This window comes from Perca flavescens, chromosome 13, assembly GCF_004354835.1.
Source record: "Perca flavescens isolate YP-PL-M2 chromosome 13, PFLA_1.0, whole genome shotgun sequence".
In the NCBI taxonomy this organism is placed as follows: Eukaryota; Metazoa; Chordata; class Actinopteri; order Perciformes; family Percidae; genus Perca; species Perca flavescens.
Genome location: NC_041343.1, coordinates 22,485,618 through 22,510,075, shown reverse-complemented (window position 1 = coordinate 22,510,075; position 24,458 = coordinate 22,485,618). Strand labels below are relative to the sequence as shown.

The following is a 24,458-nucleotide window of genomic DNA, read 5'->3' as shown; positions in this document are numbered from 1 at the left end:
AGGTCTAAGAAGGCAATGATTACTAGCCAATCAGAAGCAGAGTGGGGTGGGTCTTCGCGGAATGCGGATGGGGAAAAAGTTAATTAAACTACTGTAAATACCAGGATGTGCTCCTGCATGCCAATGGCTTTGATGATCATTTAGGATGTGGATTGGAACATTTCCAAAACACTCTCTTGCACACTTATTGCAAGTGTGCCATTGGTCGAGCTACCACAATGGCACACTTGAGCTACCACATGCTAATGGTGGCATGTCTAAGGTTGCTGACCCCTAGTGTAAGGCATCCCTCTACATCTTCAGAGGCAGGTGTGGTTTCTTACAGTAAATCTTAAATTGAATGAACAAGGAGTATTGCATGGCCTGTGGTTGTTTGTTTCCATCATTGTTTTCTTGTTTTGAATGTAAAAATCGATATTAAGATTTTTTTCCCAATGTGTTATCCAGCTGGTGCCGAATTACTTTTGAATACCATCTGTACAAGAATGTTGTTGCAGAATGTATTCTTCTATGGGAGCAATTAATAGTGAATTGAAATTGACAGACTTATTTGGTGCCGCATGTAATTGGTTGTATTCACCACAATAGAGGAAGGACATAACATATTTGACAAAAACAAGTTCCAATGCAGACAAAAATCTTGAAATAAAAAATAAATCTTATATAGGACTCAGCCTATTAATCCTTGTCTATTAAACCATCCCTAAGGGAATAAGTAGTCACTCACAGCTTTAGATTTTTTATGTCTCTCTGTGCATAAATGCTACAGTTGATGAAGAAGCATGTGCAAAGCAAGGTTCAGTGCAAAACATATAACATCTACCCTTTTCTAAGTTTTCATAGCTATAAACCTTTTTTGAAGACGCTGTAGGTCATTTGCAGATTGAGGCAAAGGTTAGTCCAAATCAGTGTCAGTGTTTTAAAGGAAAACTTGTTTGACAAAAAAACTTTCATCAGAAGGTCCACTTACTTGTTGTGCCCGGAGCTTTCAACCGCTCCCGTTGGCCTTAACTAAGATGTCCACTGTCATGAATGGACATTAAAGGTTAACCTTAAAACAATTGTGTAAGTGCATTTCAAATTTTCAATAGTTTTTATATTCAGTAGTAACTTAAAGCATACGCAAGTGAAGAAAACACATTTTGCCTATATCTGCAGCTGATGGAGCTGGGGCATTGTACCAAATGTTGCAATCCTACCATCTTTGTTAGCTTGAATAGCAAAGCTAAGCATAATGACCACTACAACAATGTTTTTGCTGCTATGATAAAGTGACCCATTCACGCTCAAGCCTACAGTTCAGCTCTTGATTTTCTATCTTAGAGGAATCTGTGGTTGCTGTCTTAAAAACAAAGGCCTCATTTTGCCTTACTAACCTCTCCGTTTTAATGTGTTGTACTCTTAGTGTCATGCTCAAATCTCAAGCCGTCCACCCAAGTGTTTGTATTTCTATATGTGTCGCTAACCCAACTTCTTATGCCAATTCTTGTTAAGTCTATTCCCGTGTAGCACTGTTGAACCATTGTTATATTTAAATAACTAATCAACCAGAAAATGCATCGCTGAGATTAAAAATCTGAGTGTCCTGCCCAAAACAGCAGCAGTACATAAAGCTTTGAGCCATAGCTGACCACGTCACTTTATTTCCTATTACAGCTGAGCAGGTGTGGCATTGTCTCCTTTTTGGCAGACTTCCTTTTCACTTCAGCATGCTGCCCAGAGTAGAGGTTGAGCAGACCTTAGAGCACCAGAGTGATGTAAGGGAGCACGATATGAATAACACTCTGCTGAGAGTCCTTCTTCTTGTGACAAGAAAGCGAAAAGCCTCAGTCTGGCATGGCTGCTGCTCTCAGAGTTGATTTCACTCAGTGAAGCACAAGTGCATACTGCTTTTGTGTTTGTATAGGCGATGTAGTGGTGCAGGAACATTGAAGAACGGATCTGAGTGCCTGTGCTGATAGAACAATAGGTGTCTGGGTGTAAATTGCTGATCTACAAGCTGTGGGCAGGGGCAAGTGATAAGGGACTAGGTAAGGATCTGCGGACCTATCCTGATAAGTAGGCCACCGGTTCAACATTGTTGTTCTGTCCATCCTCTATTGCCTTGTTCTTCTCACTCGTGGAACGCTCAGAGGACTCCACCACTTCTTTCTTTGACCTGTTGAGTAAATAACATCATCATTAGAACACGTTATTGACAATTTATCAGTTTACTTTAACCTTTGGCCTGTGATGGTCAAAGATAGTGGCTAAAATTAAATTTTATTATTTTGCCTTTGCCATAGACTTGTGATGGCCAAAGTTAGCCGTTTTTACTGACGTTTTATCAATTTACCATGCCATTTAGCCTATCTGTGTATTGTTAAAAACGTATTTCTGCTGGGGAGGGTCTTTTTTCATAAATCTGTGCTGTCTATGCAGTAGAATGGTGCAAACATTTAAAGAATTGAGAACAGAGAAAAGAAGATGTGATATTCCTTTTGCTCAAAAGTTAGAAAACCAACTACCAGAATGCACTGCGCCACAACGGACCAATGTCCGTTTTTAGATTTACTTGAGGGAAACATCTCATTTTCATCATGGGGGACCCAACTGTCTACCAGTTGCTGTGTTTCTGCCTTAATCACACACCGACATACATGGGCCAGATCTTCTGCCACAATTAGCCACATTATTGTACTTTTAGACCATTTAACATCAGCAAAAAAAAAACAGTAAGCAAAACCTGTTTTTTATACTTTAAATCTACAGTCTAAAAACGACAGAACATTTATTAACCATACCAAACAAAGTATTCATTAAATATTTATTTTATATACGGTAGTCTGTAATTTGAAAAATAAACTTTATTTCTAGTTCTTTAAACAATGACAGTTGTGATGTTTCTTGAAAGTAAACCAATTATTTGACAATGAGATGTACAGTATTGTGTTGTTGTGGAGAACGTGTTGGGCAGGTAATGGAGGTTCCTTACTTTTCTCTGTTAAAGACAATGAAGTCTCTCTGGACATTATCCAGTCTCTGCTGCAACTGACCGTTCTGGAAGAGAGACAAACACAGAACATCAGCAACTCAATGATCACTGCTGTAATTCTGAAAAAGTAATAACTAAATCTGTGCCGATCATTAGTCATTATTGGTCCCACTCTGAATCTATTACATTGAATGCACATATATTTGTTTTGGTGGGACTGGTCAGAGACATAAACACATAGTTTTGTCGTACCTGCTGGCTCACACCCTAACACACAGTATAGTTGAACAGGCAGTAGACTGTACACACTACTTTCCTCATATCAGTTTCTTGATTCTAAGGCAGATTCCAAGATGCCAAAAGGGGAAATTGACTTTAGAGGACACTTGTACTCTGTTGTCTCCAACTGCTCCATGCACTTATACAAGTGTGGCCCACTTAATCATGCAAGAACATCCGGCTCTGTCATGCCAGGCTCTCCTCACACTCCTGCACTGCCAAGACAAGTAGGCAGGTGCTTTCTCCCTCTCCCGAGGAGGCAGTGAGGAGAGAAATTGTGTGTGTGTGTGTGTGTGTGTGTGTGTGTGTGACACACAAAAACACAAGAGAGGGAAAATGAACAAATGCAGAAAAGTTTGTTCATTTGATTTTCTAAGACCTACCAATATCACTTCTTTGTGTACATACCTTAACCTAACCTGAATGAAATACAAATTCCATTTGGGACATCCAAAATGTCTTCACTTTGGAGGGGGATTTCCTCAACCTTTTTAAGGTTCCTTATCCTCAAGAAAAAGATCACACACAAAACTGATACACAAGTGTGATTACATGCTGCTTCCCTATCGATCCCGTCAGAACGGCCCTTTAAAACTTCCGACTTCCTGGATGCCTCTTCAGGAAAAAAAAGCTGAGCAGTCAGTCACATAGTCAATCAGCCCAGCAGAGAGGCTCTGTACAGGTGCTGTCACAGTGGGGAAGCAGCCACTGGCAGACCAAAAGCCATCAACTAAATTAGAGCAGGAAAATAGAGCGGAGAGGGAGCTGTGTACGTACGTAAGTGAACGAAAAGAACAGGTGGTGTAGAGCATGCGTTGTGTAATACTTTTTCATGCGTGCCGTGACAGTTGGTGTCTTTTCCTGTGGGTTTCTGGTCAAGGGACCCTTTCCCAGCAGTATCTCAGATACTCAGTGATGCAACGTATGTTGTAATGTCTCTCTGATGTGGTCACAATGACATATTCTTGGATCTAAAGGCATGACAGAACCTAACAATAAAACCACCACCTTTGTATAACCTTTCTCTGTATACCGGTTATTTTACAAAGCAGATCTCTGGTGTCTCTTGTCACTCTTTTTTTTACTTGATTCAAATAACCAGGGAAATACTTTAGGGCTATTTACAGCAATGACAGTTGCAGGAGAAGGTTGAACACAAGCTGCACTGCTGAAATGCTTGCAATGGAGCTAGAGATTAATACCCTCATGCAAGCTAAACTTTTGAGGTACTTTTGCTGTGATTTACCGGCATTTTTTTGTAGTAAGGACGGGCATAAGGAAGAAAAGGAAGGAAGGAAAGAAAGAAGGACAAAAGGAAGGAAGGATAGAAGGAAAGCTTGCTGTAAATGGGATTCATGCACAATGCCAAAAGACGCCCTATGGCCTTGCAGAGAGAACAGTTAACTGAAGGCAATTCGCCGCTTGTTTCACTCTCTCCGTCTCTTCCTCTCTCTCTTTATTTATTTTTTATTTTTTTAAAAGGCAGTTCAGAAGCTAATTGCTTCATCTGCTAGATTAAACTTTCCATTTAATGAGACAAACCAACAGGGAGTGCTCTGCTGGACGAGAGCCTTAAAGTACATTTCTCAACGTCCTCATCTGGGCGTACTATATTTCTGTTTTTTTATTTTTTATTTTTATTAGGGAACTAGCTTACCTTATTCTATGTTGATCTGCTATGCTTCAGAAATACTGCACAGACTACCCCCTCTCTCTTTCAAACAAATGCATACACACACACACACACACACACACACACACACACACACACACACACAAATATATTCACTCACTCACTCATTCACACGTACTTTACCTTTTAGTCTTAGTCTCTTAGCTGAATGTTATTAACCCTGGTTTCAGTCGAGCTGTATAGTCAAATATTGCCTATATGATACCACAATGAATAAGGTGATTCAATTAGGAAATGCAAGCCACAAGAGTACAAAACCATTTCATTGACTTAATGTTGGATTCCCTTAGTCCGACCATACGCTGTTACTTCATCTGTGTCCATAAACATAACAAATGTTTCCCGGTGAACGGCCACTATCATTATTTCCTTAGAACAGGAGACTTTCTCTTTGTCCGAATGGGACCAGGGATAACGAATATTGCCCGGCTGCACAGTGAGATATCACTGATGAATACACATAGGCAGGTCTCCACAAGCAGCTGTCAGCTTTCATAAAACATGGCACACTTTGGGCCAGTGCTGACTTCTCATTGCAAGCTGGCAAGGTATGTGCTCTAGAGCCTAGACCACACAAATTGCTTCGCTTCTATTAAAAAAAGAGTCCCATAAACTGCTCTAATGTGCAAAAAGTGGGAGAGGGTCCAAACATATTGACTTTGTAATGACATTGTGTGTGTGTGTGTGTGTGTGTGTGTGTGTGTGTGTGTGTGTGTGTGTGTGTGTGTGTGTGTGTGTGTGTGTGTGTGTGTGTGTGTGTGTGTGAAGGCAAGTTTCAATGATGTGGCAAATTACCTAAATTGTATGCGTGTGTGTGCATACTGAGTATGAAGGCAGGTTTTATTGAGGTGGGAAATGACCCAACACACCTTACTGCACTATTACTGGTGAAAGCACACAATGGAACCATGACCTATTCTTATTCTAGTTACTGCTGGATCTCTCTGAGCTTTTACTGTCTCAATGGAAAAAAAATCTAAAGATTAAAAATTGGACAAAAGCCTGGAATTCAGTGCGCCACTTCCCTATTGTACCAATCGATTGACTCCTGTACTGTAAATACATTTCTTTTGATAAACAGACCTGGCCATCTGTTTTAAAGGTGCATTGCTAAAATCTCTCTTGTGGCAGGGAAACTGGCTGGTGTTCAATGTAGGAATAGTAATGCTACCTTTTTAGTGTATCTCGTACACACTGATATGAATCAGTGGATAGGCCTGGGCAATAATTCAATATGATAGTTTATTCTCTTTCAGTGGAATCATATATGGAGATATCATGATATACATTTACGTCATCTAAACAAGCACTTACTAACTAATTTTTTTGAGGAAAGCTGATGTGAAATATTTTGAGGGGAATATCATTTGAATATTGCTATTTTGTTTTTACGTCACACTTTACATTACCACTTAGTTCATGCAGTTAACAAAATGGACTCCAACTGGCAACTTTCCAGTCACAAACTTCTCCAATCTTTAAGCTCCATTACCCCAGAATACAATAGTGCACACAGTTCAGAACTGGGTTCTCTCTGCATAATAATGGTGGAGAATAATGTGTAATGGTCCATTTGGAACCCAAATGTTGGTTAAAATAAATTGTGGTCGAATTTTCTTCATTAATTAATTCAGCTTTACCGGAAATCTATGCTATATCGTGATATATATATATATCGTTATTGAGATATAAAATTACCTATTGAAGATTTTGGTATAGCCAAGCCCTATCAGTGGAGAATGACCATGGATACAGGACAGATAATGACACGCCTCGCTGTACTAGTTCTTCGACCTCTAGGGTCACATATAGCAACATATTTATTGAATACTATGTGACAAAGCCATGTCCCATTAGAATACGTTCTAAAGTATATGCATAGAAGTTAGAAAGAGGAGTAATGGGGCAATGGTCAAAAACAGTGGCATTGTCAGTTGTGACAAATGAAAATCTTTGATCAACACATTTTGTTATCCAAATCCATATCACAAAAATGGAAAAAAAAGGGTCTATGATTAACAGACCAAAGCCCCAGATGGTTATGAAAAACATCAGATATTGAAAGAAAATATTAACCACAAAATCTGCCAACTAAAATATTTCTTTTTAGAATACCGGTTTTGTATATAGCCCCAGAAGAAGCCCTTGCATAATAACATGTCAACCCAACATTTCTTGCCACACACCTTTTTAGGGTATCCTCCAAGCTTTTCAACACTGTACTGTAGGTCCTATTCAGATTTAGATGAATGTAAACACAAATGACTTGAGGTCTTTTAAGCTGCAGTTATCCTTGAATCAAAAAGTACAGCACTGATCAGGTCCCAATGCTGCACTAGGCCAAACAATGCAATAACTGCTGCTTAACCGCATTCACTAGCACAGTGTTTATGAGTGTGTGTGTGTGTGTATGTGTTCCTCCCACGTTTCACTTGACCGGGTGATCAAATTAACCTTTCAGTGATTTCCTCTCTGTTTTGTATAAACACCCAGAGGACAGCCACTGATTTATGTGGATGGAGTGAAAGACTAAAGACTAGAGCGAAGGGATTGCATTCGTTGCCTTCCCCATACACACATCATGCAGGTGGCCCATTTATTCTGATAGAGGTGAGGGAGGACAAAGCTCTAAAATGGGTCGTCAACATTCTTAATAGCACTCCACACACATTTAAAAGACAAACTAAGGAGCAACTTATCACCTGCTGTAACTGGGCCAAATGGAACCAGCGGTCAGCTTTCTTTAATGAATAATGATGAGCACTGAGAGGCAGAGACACCTTTCAGAGGTATGTGTGATCCACGGAGGACAGGATGAACCAACCTAAAATTTAGTTTAAATTTATATTTAACTAGTGCAGTGCCCGTTGAAAATGTGCCTGTTTGGAACAGGCTGATTGCTTGGCCTGTGGTATTGCTGCATGTAGAATTCTTCAAAACCAAAATGTACCCCAAAATTACTTACAGAAGGACCCCAAATCACTTCATATGCAACTCCACTGTATACCCTACTACTGACTTACAGTGTAAGCTACTTCTACATCAGAGGAAGACATTGTACTTCTGTATTTACCTGACAGAATCAGAATGTAATCACAAAATATCACAATGACAATGTGGGGTAATCAGACCTTAGCCTCATGGACTAATGGCAATGCATTACCCACCTTGCCCGTTATGAGAGCTAATCAACACATATTAGTGTTATTTACATTTAGTCATATGCTCATTGCTCACTCAGTGTGAGAGGGGGATGGGCCAGCGGCTAGAGCAGCAAAAGCCAATGTGTGCTTCTTTTACCGACGATATCTTTTGCGTTTTTTATCCAAACAACGTCAAACGGCACTGCACTTACTCGTGCCCGTAGCAAGACACCTGTCAAGTTTGAAATCCATCGGACTAACGGTTCGAGAGATATGCACTACACACACACACACACACACACACACACACACACACACACACACACACACACACACACACACACACACACACACACACACACACACACACACACACACAACACAGACACACAGACAGACATTCCTGCAATTTATAGATAGATAGATAGATTACCTTATATAGGCTAAACAAAGTTTTTCACTGTCTCTTGAACAGTATTTCTTTGCTAATGCTTTCAAATGTCTCATTTTGGAACAAACTTTTTTCAGCTGTATTACTATATTTAGTGTTTCTAGTTGAAAGCCTTACCTGTGGGGAGCCATCAGATCCCTGGTCCTTGGTTTTTCTAGCAAGCCTTTTCTTCTTCTTGTGAAGCGGTTTGGACTCAAGGATCATTTCCTCCAGCTCAAATGTAGGATCACAGTTTAGTCTCCGCCTCTATAGAGACACAGACACATGCAGCGGGCACACATTGAAAACAAACAAACAAACCAACCAACAACAGATCCATGAGTTCAAATATTGAATCGTATTAATATTTAAACTCTTGAGACATAACCTAAATGCCAAATATAGTAATGTAGTTATAGCAGTTTGTGTGATTCTAATGGTTTGATTTTACTGACTGGTGTTTCTGCACTGTACTTGAGATTACTTGTAAATGAGACAGTATGGACTATAGGTTACAGTAATGTGTATTTCTGTTGAAGCAAGATGGTCTCTAGGTGTCACTTTTCTCTTTGATTATGGATTTATTTCAAACCAACTTTGTCATTGCTTCAGAAAAATACAAACATTGAATATTGTTGTGCACCACAGAACTTTTGCCTTTGACAACAGAAAATGCTTTCATGAACTGTGTATCGCTTCCTTGTGTCTTACAGTGGTAGTATGCTTAAGAATGTGTCTTTGCCAATAGTAGATCAAAACATAAAGGGGGGGGGAATAAAAAATCCCCCAAAATAAGGTTAAAGTTGATATGTTACAATACACATCAAATACAATATAATATTGTACCATGTGGATGTGATACAATACATAATAATGCAATGCACACTTCTACAGAAGATCAAGGCTCAAACAGCAGCAAGCCAATAAAGACAAAGCAGACTAAATGCTGGGAAGTTAGGAAACAAAACAAGGGCTAAGTTCTCCCTTCCTGTTCGGACGTTAATAGTCTATAAGGGACTAAAGACAGAGGATAGGCCTATAATTAGATAGAGAGACACTATCAATTCCCCATCGATCCTCTGTGTTTTTCCTCTGGTGTTCCAGCCTGGCCTCTGGGAATACCTGCTGCTCTGCAGTCGCAACAGACTTAGAATTAGATAAAGTCATTTAGTCATCCATTCACTTGCAGCAGTCATTATTCTGCATGTATTCACCCCTGGCACTAAGGCCCGGCAGTTATGGTCACCTTGCTGCTTCACTAAAACAATACAGGGTAGGTTTTGTGTTACTTGATCATTGCATCGGTTTGGCTTAAGGAAATTGTGATTGGCACTTTTCACGGTTATTGGAGTTTAATTAATCAACAATCGGATTAGTCATAAATAATTAGCAGATTATAAGTACAACCTTCAGTTGAAGCCCTAATTATAGCTGTCACTAGCTATATCTGTGCCCATTAAAACATAAAAATAGGTTAGCTCCGTGGTTATAGTATTTTCTAAGGAGTTTTAGATGCAGTTTGATTACAGTACTCCAGTGACAGCTATTGGTCTTTTTTTTTCTAATGGCAGTTGTATGAGACTGAGTCAAATAAAATGTACTCTTGACTGTTGTAGGCTCTCATTTAGATGTTGTGTCACACCGTCGGACCCTGCACAGTTACCAGCTTTGGAACTGGGCACAGTAAATCAGCACAGCTTACTGCTAAAACCTGACGGAGAAAGCACAGCGTATTAGTTTGCCAGCCAAGCAGCTACACTTCTTGCCTACTGATAGTATAACATGCAAGCACTATCTTCACCTAAGTTGTTGGAATGATCCAGAGACCAGCTGTAGACATGCAGAGCTTTTCTCTGAGGCATGTATACACTTGTGCTGCTTTGTCTTTGTCTCTGCGTCTGGGTGTCTAAACCATAGACTGTATATTATTAGTCTATGGTCTAAACACGCAGTGGGAGATCCAGCTCAGCCCAGCAGGTGGTGCTGTCTACAGCCCAACTAGCAAGGATTAGGTGAAGAGTGGGTAGTTCTGGATACATCTTTTTGTTCCCCTGCATCTCTTTCCCCTTCGGGAGAAATACTGGTGTGGGAATAGGTATGAGAGAACAGTAGAAGGAAGTGGGTTTTAGGGATGGATGGCATTTTCTTCTGAAATGTTAAAAAAAAAAGCAAAATCATGCTATCATACTTAAAGAGAGAGAGAGTATAGTTTGGATTAAGGCATCCACAGATGGCATATTCCTCATATGGTATTTTTTAAATTTTTTTGTGACTCGTTTTGAAAGCATTGGGCCGTGCTGTATATGCCCATGTCAGAAAAACACTCTATTCTATTTAGATGTGAGCATGTAGTTGTTTAGCATACTGAGGCAGCGCTCAGTTTATTTCTGATACTCACATTAGGAATAAAGCCTGGAGGAATCTGTTTGCTGAGCACAGCGTCCACGTTGACATCTGACATGTAGTCCAGATCCTGTAGCTCTGCTAGACAGGAAATGCGATGCTTGACATCTATGCACAACAGCTGAGGGAGACAAACGGATTAAAATAAGAATGATTGTCCATGAGGATGCATGGCTGAAAAGTTGGAGGCTTAGTCCCACCGAGACAAGAGCACATGTTTGCCCTTAAGGATGTGTCTCTGTGAATGAGGATACGGGGACAAAGGGGTTAGAGGGTGGAAGATATTGAGGAAAGGACAGGAGAAAATGGATAGAGAGGAAGGGGACCGAAAAAAGGGAGAAAAAAAAATGAGAGCGGCTACATATGAAGCAAATTGTAATGAGGAAGATTCAAAGGGTTGTTAAGGATCAAGGTAAAAAATATATTGAGCATGGAATTTCCCCCTTACATTCTTACTTTCTTTACATATCTTTCTCTCTCGCTCACACACACACACACGCACACACGCGCACACTCTCCCTTTCACTCCCACATACACACACATTTACACATGCGACTGGAATGCCAATGAAGTACGAGGATTCTGAGCACAAAGCAATGCAACAGTTTAACCGCAGTGGATCGCTGCCAAGACAAAACCCAAATGCTACAGCATCAATGTATCTGTTAGCTTCGCAAGTGGCTTAATTGCAACAAGAAGAATAGACTTTTGACAGCTAATTATGGGTAGACTGTTAAGATCCAGGAATATGCTAATTCAATTAAATTGATTGTAATTTCCCAATTGTAATTAGGGATTGACATAAATAGTCGTATTTTTCCAGTGCCAAGGTATATGCTGCCCTGTGTGTTTGCACTGTTTGTGTTTGTGTTTGTGAGCTTGTGTTAACTTTGTGCTGTACCTTAGATTTATTACCTACAGTAAGTACTATGCACTTCAGTGCTGTGAGTCACCGTTCTTCACCAGCAATTCCTGTTTTTGAATTTTGATTGATGATTGGAATTCTAAACCCACACTGCAAGACTTGCATGTGCAAATAAACCGCTAGTATACAAAGTAGGGCTGCAACAATGAAAGATTATTAATTAATGAATTAAGATTCTGTACATGCACCTTGTGTGCCCAAATTAAGTGCTGGTGTCAGGTATGGATAATAGTCTTCCCACAAGAAATAATGAATTCAGACCAAGGAGCAAGATCTCCTACAAAGTAGCCAGAAAAGCTACACTTAACATTAGATTTCTGCCCCTCTTTTCTGTTAAGTCTTTATGACAAGACCACACCAGTCAAATTGGTCATGTTTACAGTTTACTGGTCCTATTACTCTGTAGTATTGGAGTTTTGCCAACAGGCATCCTCAGTGTAAGAAGTTGGCAAGTGCAGGTTTAAATAAATGACCACAGTGGATTCTAGAGGTGTGGTGGACCTAATTTAAAGAACCATTTGTTGTACCGTGTGACACTCGGACCCACCCCATTTGAGAGAGGTTTGGCATACACTACAAGTTCACAGCAGTTACAGTACTGCAGGTCCTGATGCCAGACCATCACATGGGGAAAACATATTAACAACGGCACTAAAAGGCAGACGTGTTTACAGTCTTTTGGTTTGTTTTGTAATGGAGTAGTGGTGAGGGAGGATAGTATCATGTTTACAGGTGAGATAAATGCATACCCTGTACACCTAGCTCCGCAGTATACTATGCATTATACATATGTGCCACTCATTTACTTTTCTGAGTAGAGACTTCATCTCCAGAGACCAGGCTGCTGGGTAGCTGGGATGGACCTTGTGGAAGGTCTGAAGGATCTCATTAGCCGGTGTACTGGATCTCATTACATATGGTCTCTGAAAGAGGAGAGGAGACAATCTGTTACAGACAACTTGTATTCATAGTCATGCACTGCCTGGAGGACTTTCTTTGATAAAGTATGTGTCTCAAAGTTTGTTCTGCACTTGGCTCTCTCTACACTCTCTTCCTCTCCTCCTTGTTCTCACCTTCTGTGAACCCATTTCCTGCACTGATGATGAGATTATAGAAGGAAACAGAGAATAAGGGGACTATTCTCAAAACACAACTGCAACTCTCTGCCTTTCAGTGTGACAGGGCTTTCTGTGGGTCAGAAAACAAAGAAAAGCCTGTCGAGAGTTCTTCACACTAGTCCGTTTCCGCCTTCTGGTCTTCGTCTGGGACAGAGAAACTCCTTTCACTTGAGTTGGATGATGACAAGGTAACAAGACACAGCTAGATCAGGCTGGTTGGAGTTGGGAAAATCCTTCCCCTTGGCCTGTGTCTCCCACAGTGATAGTTTGTAAAAGAGCAAATGCACACACTTTTTTTTTTATGGCATTTTGGCTTTGTCAGATGGTTCAGAGTGAAGAGAAATATTACAAATAAAAGAGAAATAAGAGCAACATGCAGACCAGCTGCATGCTTGGATATTCTTCATTTTATCACAGGCTCTTTTAGATTCATGATATCAGTTACATTCTAATTCTGCAGATGCAGAATTTTAGAGTCAGATGTTCAGATGTCAAAAGGTAAAAATTGGCTCATGTATTACAATATATTTGCATTCTTTTGGAAATGTACCATCTCTGTGTTCCCTCTCTGGGGTTGATAAAACAAAAACAAGGCTGGAGGTGGAGAAACTAAGTGACAGTGATTGATTTGCTGTTCGGAAGAGATGCTTTTGATCAACCGGTGGTCAGGCCCAGCATGGGAGCCCGGTTAGAGAGAGAGCAGTGACATGGTCTGAGCAGAGCATGAATGAAGGAAGATGTGGTTGGCGAGAGATAAGATGCAGTCAAAGCTGAGAAGGGATCGAAAGGTGCCTGGAGCTGGATAAAAGTGAGCTAGCTCTCCATTTTCATCACCTAAATAATTCTGCACATCCAACAGGCCAGTTTTTAACGCACTGAGACTGATTTGTGCTTTATAGGTGTTGATGTGGCAGTCAGAGAAAGGTGTCAAAGAAAGTTCCTTGGGATGAAGTGAAAATGAATTCTCTGGGAGAATGTGTGCAGAGAGAGGGGTGAAAAACGTTTTTGGAGAGGTGTTATGTTCTGTAGATGATGCAGATTATACAGACTTTCAAAAACGTCTTAAGTCACTATGTAATTTCTGGGTGTGTAAGTGTGTGCCCAGCAATTCTCTTCTGAATACGTGGCGGTTCAAATCACAGGACACAGCTTTGAGTTTAGAGAGAAGACCTGAGGTAAATGGAGCAGTTAAAATCTAGCTTTGAGGTCAGAAAGAGGACGGAACGTATTCTATCGGTAATCGGAAAGTTATTTGGTAAAATAACTGTCAATAGTTTAATGGGGAACGGTGAAAGGGAGAGCACTGAGATATCTAAATGGAGGACTTGATTTCAGGAACACCTAATGACAGGTCCAGATCAGTTTCAGGTGTTCTGGCTCCTTGTCAGTGTGGACAGAGGTTACTGTAGTTTGTGTAATCATCACCCTGAAATATGAGAGAAAAACCTGCAGCTGCAGTCTGAGCCGAGTCCACAACGAACAGACTGCCGTCGGCGCTAAGACTCTAAGACATTGAGTGAAAGCATTATGTTCTGCGTTTATTTCCATGGTCACCATTCCATCAGAGCTAAACTTTGTCAGATGGGACCAGCATAAAATGAAATAAATAATATTTAAAAAAATCAATTCCAATTATATGGCTCTTGAAATAACTCAAATTAAATTTTCTCATTCTCCTGCTGCGATTCGCCTCACACCGTGACTAAAACATTTAAACATCGCCCTTAGTAAGGTCAGCTTAAATGTAAAATGAAATTATAACACCCCCCCCCCCTCCCTCCCACACTTTTTGTTTTGTGAAGGCTGAGGACTCGCTGTATTTCTGCTTTCCCACTGCCAGGATTCTTCTAGCACATTTTTGTAAGTGTCAAATGTATTATTTACTGCAGTAAAAAATTGTGCCAGGCCACACTGAAGTGAGTCAACATGGTGATGGTACTGTGTGTGTGTGTGTGTGTGTGTGTGTTTAACTTACCTGTCCTCTTAGTAGCTCATAGGCTGTGATGCCCAGCGACCACCAGTCGACCGAGAAGGAGTAGCCAGGGTGGAACCCCTCGAAGGTTTGGAACAGCTCAGGAGCTGATAGACAGAAAATTAAATGGAAGTATGGTGCATGTGATGACACAGGATCTTTCCTAGGTTAGAAATCGATTGTGGGTTTGTGTATTTTGATATTTTTTTGGAGATATTTTAGTCCGGGACAGTTTATTTTAACGATAGCCTTTTTTAGACATGGAATACATAACATAACTTGCTTCATCTAGCTATTAAAGTCACGTCTTTTTTAATGTAATTCAGACATAGGTCGTACATGTTCCATAACGACTTTATGGAGACATAGACAGTTGCAGAAAGAGGTGAATTGTGATGGATCTTAAATAAAACTCAATTTGCACTTAAAGCCTTAATTAACGACCATCATAACTGCATGGGACACTCGTTCCCTCTTCTCACAGAGAATCCCCTTATGAATTTTCTCATCATCTCATCTCACTTAATCAAAGCAAATGGTGTGGGTAAAAACTGAAATAATGGCGAGGCAGTACTGTGGATGTTGGAAGTGTTACAGAAATGTTAAAAGGTCTGAGCCAGTCAGACTGCCGTCGCAACTTTTATATAAGAAGTTACTTGGGATGCTTATTCAGACATGAGACTGACATGTAAAATTGCAGTCACATTTACGCAACAAGTTGCATGTCTGAAAGGGGTTTGTGAAACAGAATAGCACATGCTGTACAGTAAAGGTTGCTTATACACATAAGATTTGTTGTAACTTCTGAACTGCCAGAAACTCTGGTTATAGAACAGAAAACATCTGGCATGAAGAGCCACAAGCAAGCATTCATTATTGGGATCTAATTTGGCGCCAATATAGCATACAATGTACTTGTACCGTAATGAACAAAAATTGAATAAACGTGCTTTCTGGGTGGGGACGAGCTTTCCAACACCCTTAAATTGGTTAGTTAGGTTTTTCCCCCCCTCCTGCGGAAGTGAATCATCTGTTCTAGGGAAAAGGTTGTTCGGCTGTAATCTTGTTTTCAAATGGTCAAGATGAATTTCCATCACTCATCACTTCTTTGTTCTTTATCTGAATTACACTGTCAAAATCTGGACTGTGAGAAACATACTGTACACACACACACACACACACACACACGCGCCGCCATGGCAGGTTTTCTCTGCTCTCTTGCTGAAGAGGAGAAAGTGTAGTTTGTCTACTGAAGCCTGTGAAATAGACGAGATTTTCTTCTTTCCAGCGTACCCATGAATTATCTATTACACCACAGAGTATTCGCCTGAAATCACACATGGTTACAAGATCAGTCTCCATTATGAGCACACACTTTATTAAGGATAAACACAGGCGCACGCACACACACACAAACGCGCTGTCTCATCATTCATGTTCCCCAGAAATCCCGTTAAGCTCCTATCTGATCTCTCGGGAGCTGAATCCACCCCGGCCTGATCACTACTGTAGAGTCATGAGGAGGGCGATTGCAGCGGTGCTGAAAAGGATACATGCTGGTTTCTAAAGGCAATAATACTTTCTTTCAAATGTTAACACTACTCCCAGGCTTTGGACTCACGCAACAAAATCAACCAAAGAAGAATAGGTTTTCTTTTTTATTCAGACACAAGAAAGACACAAACATGGGGGGAATGTCTCCACATGTATGCTAACTATTTGTAACTTAACATGCTTCCTGAACTGAAATTATTCATTAAGCTCCTTATGCTTCACTATGTACCTCACAACAAAGTACTAACATTTATTGATCAAGAAAAGATGTATTGCTTAATTGTTTAAATCTCCATTTGTTTGGTTTGTTTCTATCTGCTGGGCGTTGGTCCTCCTCTCCTCACATCGAGTGATGACTCAACAAAAATGGAGAAGAGTCGAACTGCCTTCTAAACAGCAAAGGGAGGATGCTTCCTCTTCGTCCAAAGTTAGTCTCTAACATCCCTTCGGTGTCATTGGGAATTTGGATTAGCATGTTCTGTGTTTAATAATATAAATAACATTCCATTACTTCTGTAGATTAAAGATCATAGTTTCAATCTGTTTCCTTTAGCTTCTGTTTGATGTCCCTAGTTTCAACGTGATATAAAGACTTTGCGTTATCATACGCGCCACTTTGGCGTGCTATCTGTACGCATTTTGCGCTATCCACGTGTAGGTCTGCGCTCTATACAGCAGACGACACACACAGCGTCACAGCGTAAACATACACGCCACGTGGCACTTTCTAAAGCCACATGGCGTGTTATCATGAGCCTATGTGTTATCGCGAGGCTACGGTTGAGGAAAAGAAGAACGGGGTTGGATTAGGAAAACAAAAAACGTGGAAGGGAAACAAACGCGTCTTCACAACACGCCAATAATGGCATACGAATTGGCGTGTCATACATACGCCACTTCAGGAGATCAGTCTGCCCGTTTTAAAAGTTCCCTTGTGAAGCATTGTTGATGAATGTGTTTTCTTACCCATGTACGGCTTGGTCCCAGCAATGGACGTTGCTTTAAGGTCTTCTTTTACAATGGCTGCGATGTTGAAGTCTGTTAGATGGACGTGCCCTGTAGAACAGAGGTTATTTTACTTCAAAGGGACAGAGAGCACGCTCAGTTGTGTCAACCCTTTAAATCCTAAAGTGACACTGAGCTATAAGAGCACAGAGCATCAACTGTGTTTCCTCTTAACGTTTAAGCTTTATCTTTTGGAATTATCTTTAAATGTAACCACAGCTTACACATATCCCACGTAGTATGCTGCTTAATGTGAGTGTTAGATATGCAAAAAAAATGAGGATCAAAGGGATTCTAATACGCAAGATAACATAACAATCATATTGTTCATAACATTGATATCATTAAAAGGCATCAAATGCAAATTAACTGCAGCTTTATTGATGGAATAAATTATATTGTGACTGAGCTGAAAGAGTGTCCAGAGTGTTTAAGCGGCAACCTCAGTGATTTTCAAAGTCAAATCATTGACCTATGACTCACTGTGCTGCAAGATGGACCAGAGTCTGACATGCACACACACTAATGAGCTTAATCGTGTGTGTGTGTGTGTGTGTGTCATACTGAGTGAGACAGAGCCCCAGAGTTTTTGCCGCAGAGTGAATGTTCGGATGAATGGATGTCCCCAAATAACCCCACAAACACATACAGTCCACGCGCAAAATCTGCATAGCCATGAATAACTGTGTGGATATAAAGCAGACACAAGCTGGCCAGCTATAGTGTTTATTTACACGAAGACCCTGAGCTTTAGAGATAAGAGAACTTCACATAAATCTCTTCTCGTCTTTTTTTCCCCCCTTTCATTCCCTCCTCCCTCAATCAATCTCCATCATCACACCTTTTCTTTCTGTGTACCTTTTCTTTTATTTCATATGACCTCTTTAGTATTAGGTTTTCATTTTTTGTTCCTCTATAAACCTCCTTTTATCGGTTGACTTATGCGTACATGCTGTATTTAAAGCTGGGGTGTGCGAGTGTAGCTGTGTAGTGATGCACAGAGGGCAGATTGGGTGGTGCTTTGCAGATAGAAAAGGACAAATGTTAATGCAGTCTGATGATTGTGACAAAGGTGCAGCAGGACCGAAACGTCAGACTTTTAAGTGGAGCTTGGGCAAGAGTAGAGCTTCTTTCATGTTTTCGTAATGATGTCTACTGTCTCTGTCACATACGTATCTCCCTTTTATCCCTTTTTCTGTTTTCATCTTTCTTAGTTTAGCAGAAGACCGATTTAGGACGGGAGTTTTACACAGTAGCCAGCGAGGAGAAATGGACAACCATAATAAAAATGTTGGGCTGCTTCGCCAAAAGTATCTAGTACATTGTATCATTTATTGTTCTTGTTTCAATATTAACATTAATATGGTGGTAAAACTAACCGGACACAAACATGGCATAGTAGAGCTGGGCAATATATCGATATCGTGATATGAGACTAGATATCGTCTTAGATTTGGGATATCGTCATATCATAATATGACATAAGTGTTGTCTTTTACTGGTTTTAAAGGCTGCATTATAGTAAATGTACTTTTCTGAATTTACCAGTTCTATTATTTGCCTTTACCACTTAGTCATTATATCCACATTACTGGTGATTTATTTATCTCACTGTGTAAATATTTTGTGAAAGCAGCAATAGTCAAAACTACAATATTGTTGCGGTATTGCCCAGCCCTATGGCATAGTCATAGAGAAATAGCATTAGGTGGATAGATATTAAGAGATGAGCTATGACATAGTTTTCAAATCTGCATTATGGAAGATGTACAGTGTATTGCTTTTAGGTAACTGAGCTTCGTCACCACAGTGGCGTTTGTGGAATAGGCTACTTGCTGGGTACATTGGATGGATGTAATAGACAGTATTTCCTGACTGGTGGGGCCCATTGTCAGTGAATCAAAAGTGGATTCCAGGGAGAGAAAGAAGTGAACTTATTTCTGGCAGAGTGCTTTTATTTTAAAGTACCATCTTCTGCTGTAAAGTGACTAGCAGAGGTATGCCTGTTGCAGAGACATAGAGGAAGCTAATCAGCCTCTGTGACGTAATATATTAAATCTAAGGCTAGCTTGAAATTACATTTTCCTTTTTTTTATTTTCAACAAAGTAATTGTTTTCATGCCCTGTTTCTGTTACGGTCTAGCACATTGACATGTTATGCTGGAGGTGGCCTGGATATGACTGATTTAACTATGCTTTTAATGTTATTGTTTTTAATCCTTAATTACAGTTCTTTGTTGCATTTTTTCCTGTGGATTTTAAGCCGCTATGCACTATTTTTAACTAGGCCAGTAGCATTCCCTTAAATAATAATAATAAAAAAAACAATCTTGCTCTAATATCTAGTCAGTACATGAGTTTAACCCCCCCCGTTTGTCTCCAGTCAAACTGTTCCCTGCCTGTGAGTGTTGAACTGTGTGCTGGCTATGCCGGCAGGTTTATATAAGCAGGTGTCCTGGTGGCTTAGTTATCTAATGTCTTTTACTGGGATTACCTCCACAACTGTCGGGGTTTGATCCCTAGGTTATGTCACGCTGCTGCATGCAGCATGTTTCTTCTATTTTTAATAAATTTATAGCGCTACCTTAAAACACCCCCTCCACTGATGACAACTACGTAACATACACTTTTACACATAGAGCTTCATGTAACATGACTCAAACAGTCAGTTTTATGAAGCAGAAGCAGAAGCTCCGCATATTACCACCATTACCACCATATTAGCCTGCAGTCATGTATTGTTCCTATGAATTTCCAATATGAATCTACTGATTTTGTTCCTGAAAACTTTACCTGGTATTTCTAATTAAGAAAGCTCATATACTGTTCTTTTCTTTAAAAAAAACAACAAGTTCCAGCGGTGTTAATGTGGCTTCTTTGTATTCTTTAGGAGGAGAGAACTTAATGTAGAGTCTGCTTTTGAAGCCTGCGTACGTGCTCACAGTTGACAACCTAGACAACAGCCCTCTTGGAGCTTCTCTAAGCATGCTGGTGCTATGTCATGTACCAAAGCGACATTGCACGTGCGTGAGTAAATATTTTTTCTCTCTATGAAGCAGCTCCCAGGGGAACACATGAGGAACGGGTCAATTCCAGCTTGCAGAATTGACGTGGTGTGCAGAGGCAAACAGCCTGCCCCGCCATTGTTTTAGACTTGCGTGCAGAAATAAACTGCACAGGAAAACAGAGTGTGGGTAGAATGCATGGGGAGCAGGGAAGTGCTTATTGAGTTTGAAAGGACACACACTCATACACAGAGAGAGCGAAAGCACAGGTGAACGCCTGTTGTCCTGTGGGAATCAGGATGAGGCTGACAAAGCTGCCTTTCTCTTTCATCTCCCTCTGTCTCTCATCTTCGCATATCTCCTCTCTTTGTCTAAACAGTTTTTTTCTTCTTCCTTTGACAAATCTTTCTTTCCAGAAATGTTTGCTCATCACTTTCCTCTTTCTTGTCGTATCCTTGCGGCTCCCTGTTTGTCTTGCTCCATCTTCCATCTCTCTCTCTCTCTCTCTCTCTCTCTCTCTCTCTCTCTCTCGCTCGCTGTCTGCTTCCAGTATGTAGTGACAGCAGGGCTGCCATCCCATATATCCATTGAGCAGCTGCCCAGTGCCCTCCAAGATCTGAGGACTTGTGTGGGTGTGGGTGTGTGGGTGTGTGCCTTTGTACAGATGTGTGTACACTTATATGGCCAAAAGATTCTGAACACTTTTGGTCTCGGGCTGTTTTTCATGGTTAGGTCTAAAGTGCTTTGTTCCAACTGAATCTGAGTGAAAGTATAGTTTTTAGATAGTTAATTATTCATGGACCTAAATATCACAGTGTTGTATATACATTACAATTTCATCAGCTCATAAATAATATTACTACACAACAATGATCATGTTCCAACATTTTCAGGAAAGTTTGCAACATTAGAGTCTCTCTTGTCTGTGCCTGCAAATATAGATTTGCGATCATTTCCATTATGCTCAAATTATACTCAAATCTCTTGAGTCTGAGGACAAAGTGTCTTTCCTTCTAAATGCTAGTGCCAGGAGGACACTGGTGTTGTTCAGGTGGTGTAGCATATCCTCCTAGTTCAATGTACAACATGTATAGTGAATAAACAAATAACTTAATTTCTCAGATAATCTTTTGCAAAAGGTACTGTCTGTTTACAGCAGATGAACAGTTGATTCAGGGTTTGGGACACAATCGGACTGTATTACTGACTGTTATAAACTGTCCTCTCCATCACTTGAACCAGGTGTGAGTTCATGACATGATTTTCATGTTCGGCAATTGAGTACATAAACTGTGGGAGACAATGACTGAAATGTAAATTGGTGAATCACTGTTAAACCATCTGTTGAGTGACTCAAAGGGGGCATTGCTACCTTTTGACGTGAGAGAAGGTTTAGGCTGTCCAGTCGTAAAGCGAGAAGCCCTTGGGGTGTTTCAATTTCTTGAGATGCGTTTGTTGGCAACTGGTTCTGGCTGGATTTTGGTGTGTGGAGAAGAAGACAAGATAGCTGAGCTATAGCTGATAGAAGAGCCATACACTCTTTTTGACCTTGGCAGAGTGGGTATAACAGGGCTATTGGAAGTGTTATACTTGATGTGCGATACTTTGATATGTGGAGTCAGCTTCCTGGTGCCGGTAGTACCTTCTTGCGATATAACTGAGACAGCCCAGAGTGTTTTTTTATTCATAACCCAGAGATAGATTATCAGGCATGTAAAGGTGATGCTATGTAAGAACTTTTTGAGTATGTAGTTATGGGAGTAGTTTAATATTTTGTGAAATACGGTTATTCGCTTTCTTGTTAGGTGAAAAGATTGTCACGACTCTCGCTCTGTCCAAAGTAGGGATGGGCATGATCGACGATCGATAATTGATTAATAAGAATTTCGTCAATGACGTTAATTTGTCATTGATTAAACTAATACTGGTTGCGTTGCGTAGTGTGAGTCTTGAAACAATTAAATTAATTTCACAGTGTGACAGCAATTAAACATTTTACCACTCGGGGGCAATATCTGACTCCATACTCAGTTACCTGGCTGCGAGTTTCCATTTTGATTTCAAAAGTAATCATGACGAAGACACGGCCAAGTGTGGCGTGGGACCATTTTGATTTTTTTTTTTTAAACGACTTAGTTCACTGCAAACACTGAGATGCCGTGTATAAGTACAACACGGCCACGACTCAAATGATGTAGCCTACCACTAAACAAAGTGTATCCAAGCCTGTTAATGTCGGTCGCGGTGCACCCTGCTCTCAGTCTCAACCTAGCATAAACTCGGCGTTAGCACGGAGGAGCTGCGATGCACAACGAGCAGAGAAAATTACCCAAGGGATCTGCAAGTTCAGTGACATGGATATTGGAACCAGCATATCACATTCCGTCACGACGTACCATCACCAGACCGGTAGAAACTCACTACGAAGAACGGGCTGGCCAAGTTAGCGCGGAGGTATCTGTGCATTCCGGCAAACGCGGCTGTTTTCGGCGGCTGGGCTGACGGTCACCAGGTAGTGGTCGCGTTTGACTCCAGATCATGCCAACATGCTTATCTTTCTCAACAAACATCAGTAGACTGGTGCAGAAGTTGTATCTGAGTTAGCCTACTGGTTATTTGTTATTAGGCTTTGTCCCGTGCCTTGGGATAGTTTTGAGTTACATTCTGTTTAAGAACGCCGGCCCGCAGCTACAGGTTCTGCTGCATCAGAGCGCATATATCTATAATCTATATATATATATATATATATATCTATATCTATAACCTCCAGTTTAACTGCCACAAGTTGTTCTTCTTTTAATTAAGATCTCATCGAGGAAAAACACGCTGTGTTTTTGTATTTTCATTGCATTTTTAATTTATAAAAAGTTAAATAAATAATACATTTTATTATGAAAATATTAATGATTAAATTCGATAGTCCATCGTTAATTCTCCCGACGATCGACGAAGAAAATTTAATCGAATGCCCATCCCTAGTCCAAAGGTAATAAAATCTGCCTACCAGCACCAACAGCTCACTAATTCACATGTTATAGCTTGTGCAAAAACTGACAGAATTGTGGTTTTATGGGTGGGGGGGTTACATGCTGGACTATTCCTTAGCCAGGCGCGGTAACTTTTCGTCTCTGTGAGGTTGCCAGGCAATCAACAACTCCTTTTAATTAACAGGTCAAGTTGTGTGTGGAGGTCCTCATTCCGAGCCATAGAAAGAGTTTTAATGTGGTTGAAACTATTTATTTTTTATAGCCTACATACTTTTGGGCATGTAGTGTACACATGCATTCTGTATCATCTCGTCTATGTCTAGGATGTGTTTCTCGAGGATGGATCATAACATGAAGTACTTTAATATTCCTCTTGATTAACATATTGATGAAGAACTTAACGGTCTCTTTTTATGCCGCCTTGATTTGATTGAATTGTACCCCTCCCTCTGACATGTGTACTGTACATACACACACACACACACACACACAGACACTGTGTGTCTGTGTGTGTGTATTTCTCTGAAACTGACACTAAAGCCTATGATGAGACTTAATCAATCATTCAGAACGGGATTTTCTCTCACAGCAGAGATAGAGCCATCATTAATATTACCCTGTTCTACGCACTTATATGACATCATTCTTATTTCATCCCATATTTCAGAAAAAAAGAACACCAAGTAAATGTCACAGTGCTTTAGCCGACAAAGACTGACAATGGGGACGTACAATAAAAATGCATGCGTGCACTTCATCTCTATGTTTGCATTTGTGAAAATAAGGTTTTTGGTGAGGTGTTTTCCTTCTTTATGCTGCAAGGACTGTTTAAGCAAAGACTGTGAAACCTGCCTCTGAGCACTGCAACTCCTTTTGATAAGAAGTGATCCCAGAGGTTGGAGGTTTGGTAAACTCCTGAGTCAGAATCTGTTCAGTCTTGAATTTGGGACGCTAAGTCAAGTCAGGTCA

General features: G+C 40.4%; 1 protein-coding gene across 1 annotated transcript in view; it reads right to left on the bottom strand.

Moving 5' to 3' along the window:
• Positions 1–24,458, bottom strand: part of stk32a (serine/threonine kinase 32A) — a 61,011-nt gene continuing 36,553 nt past the window's right edge. The window contains exons 6-12 of the mRNA XM_028596382.1: positions 17,459–17,548; positions 14,942–15,045; positions 12,655–12,771; positions 10,918–11,043; positions 8,658–8,786; positions 2,975–3,039; positions 1–2,158 (exon numbers count right to left, since the gene is read on the bottom strand). Of these exons, the coding sequence (XP_028452183.1) occupies positions 2,047–2,158; positions 2,975–3,039; positions 8,658–8,786; positions 10,918–11,043; positions 12,655–12,771; positions 14,942–15,045; positions 17,459–17,548 (743 nt within the window). The 3' untranslated portion in view covers positions 1–2,046. The remainder of the gene's footprint in view (positions 2,159–2,974; positions 3,040–8,657; positions 8,787–10,917; positions 11,044–12,654; positions 12,772–14,941; positions 15,046–17,458; positions 17,549–24,458) is intronic.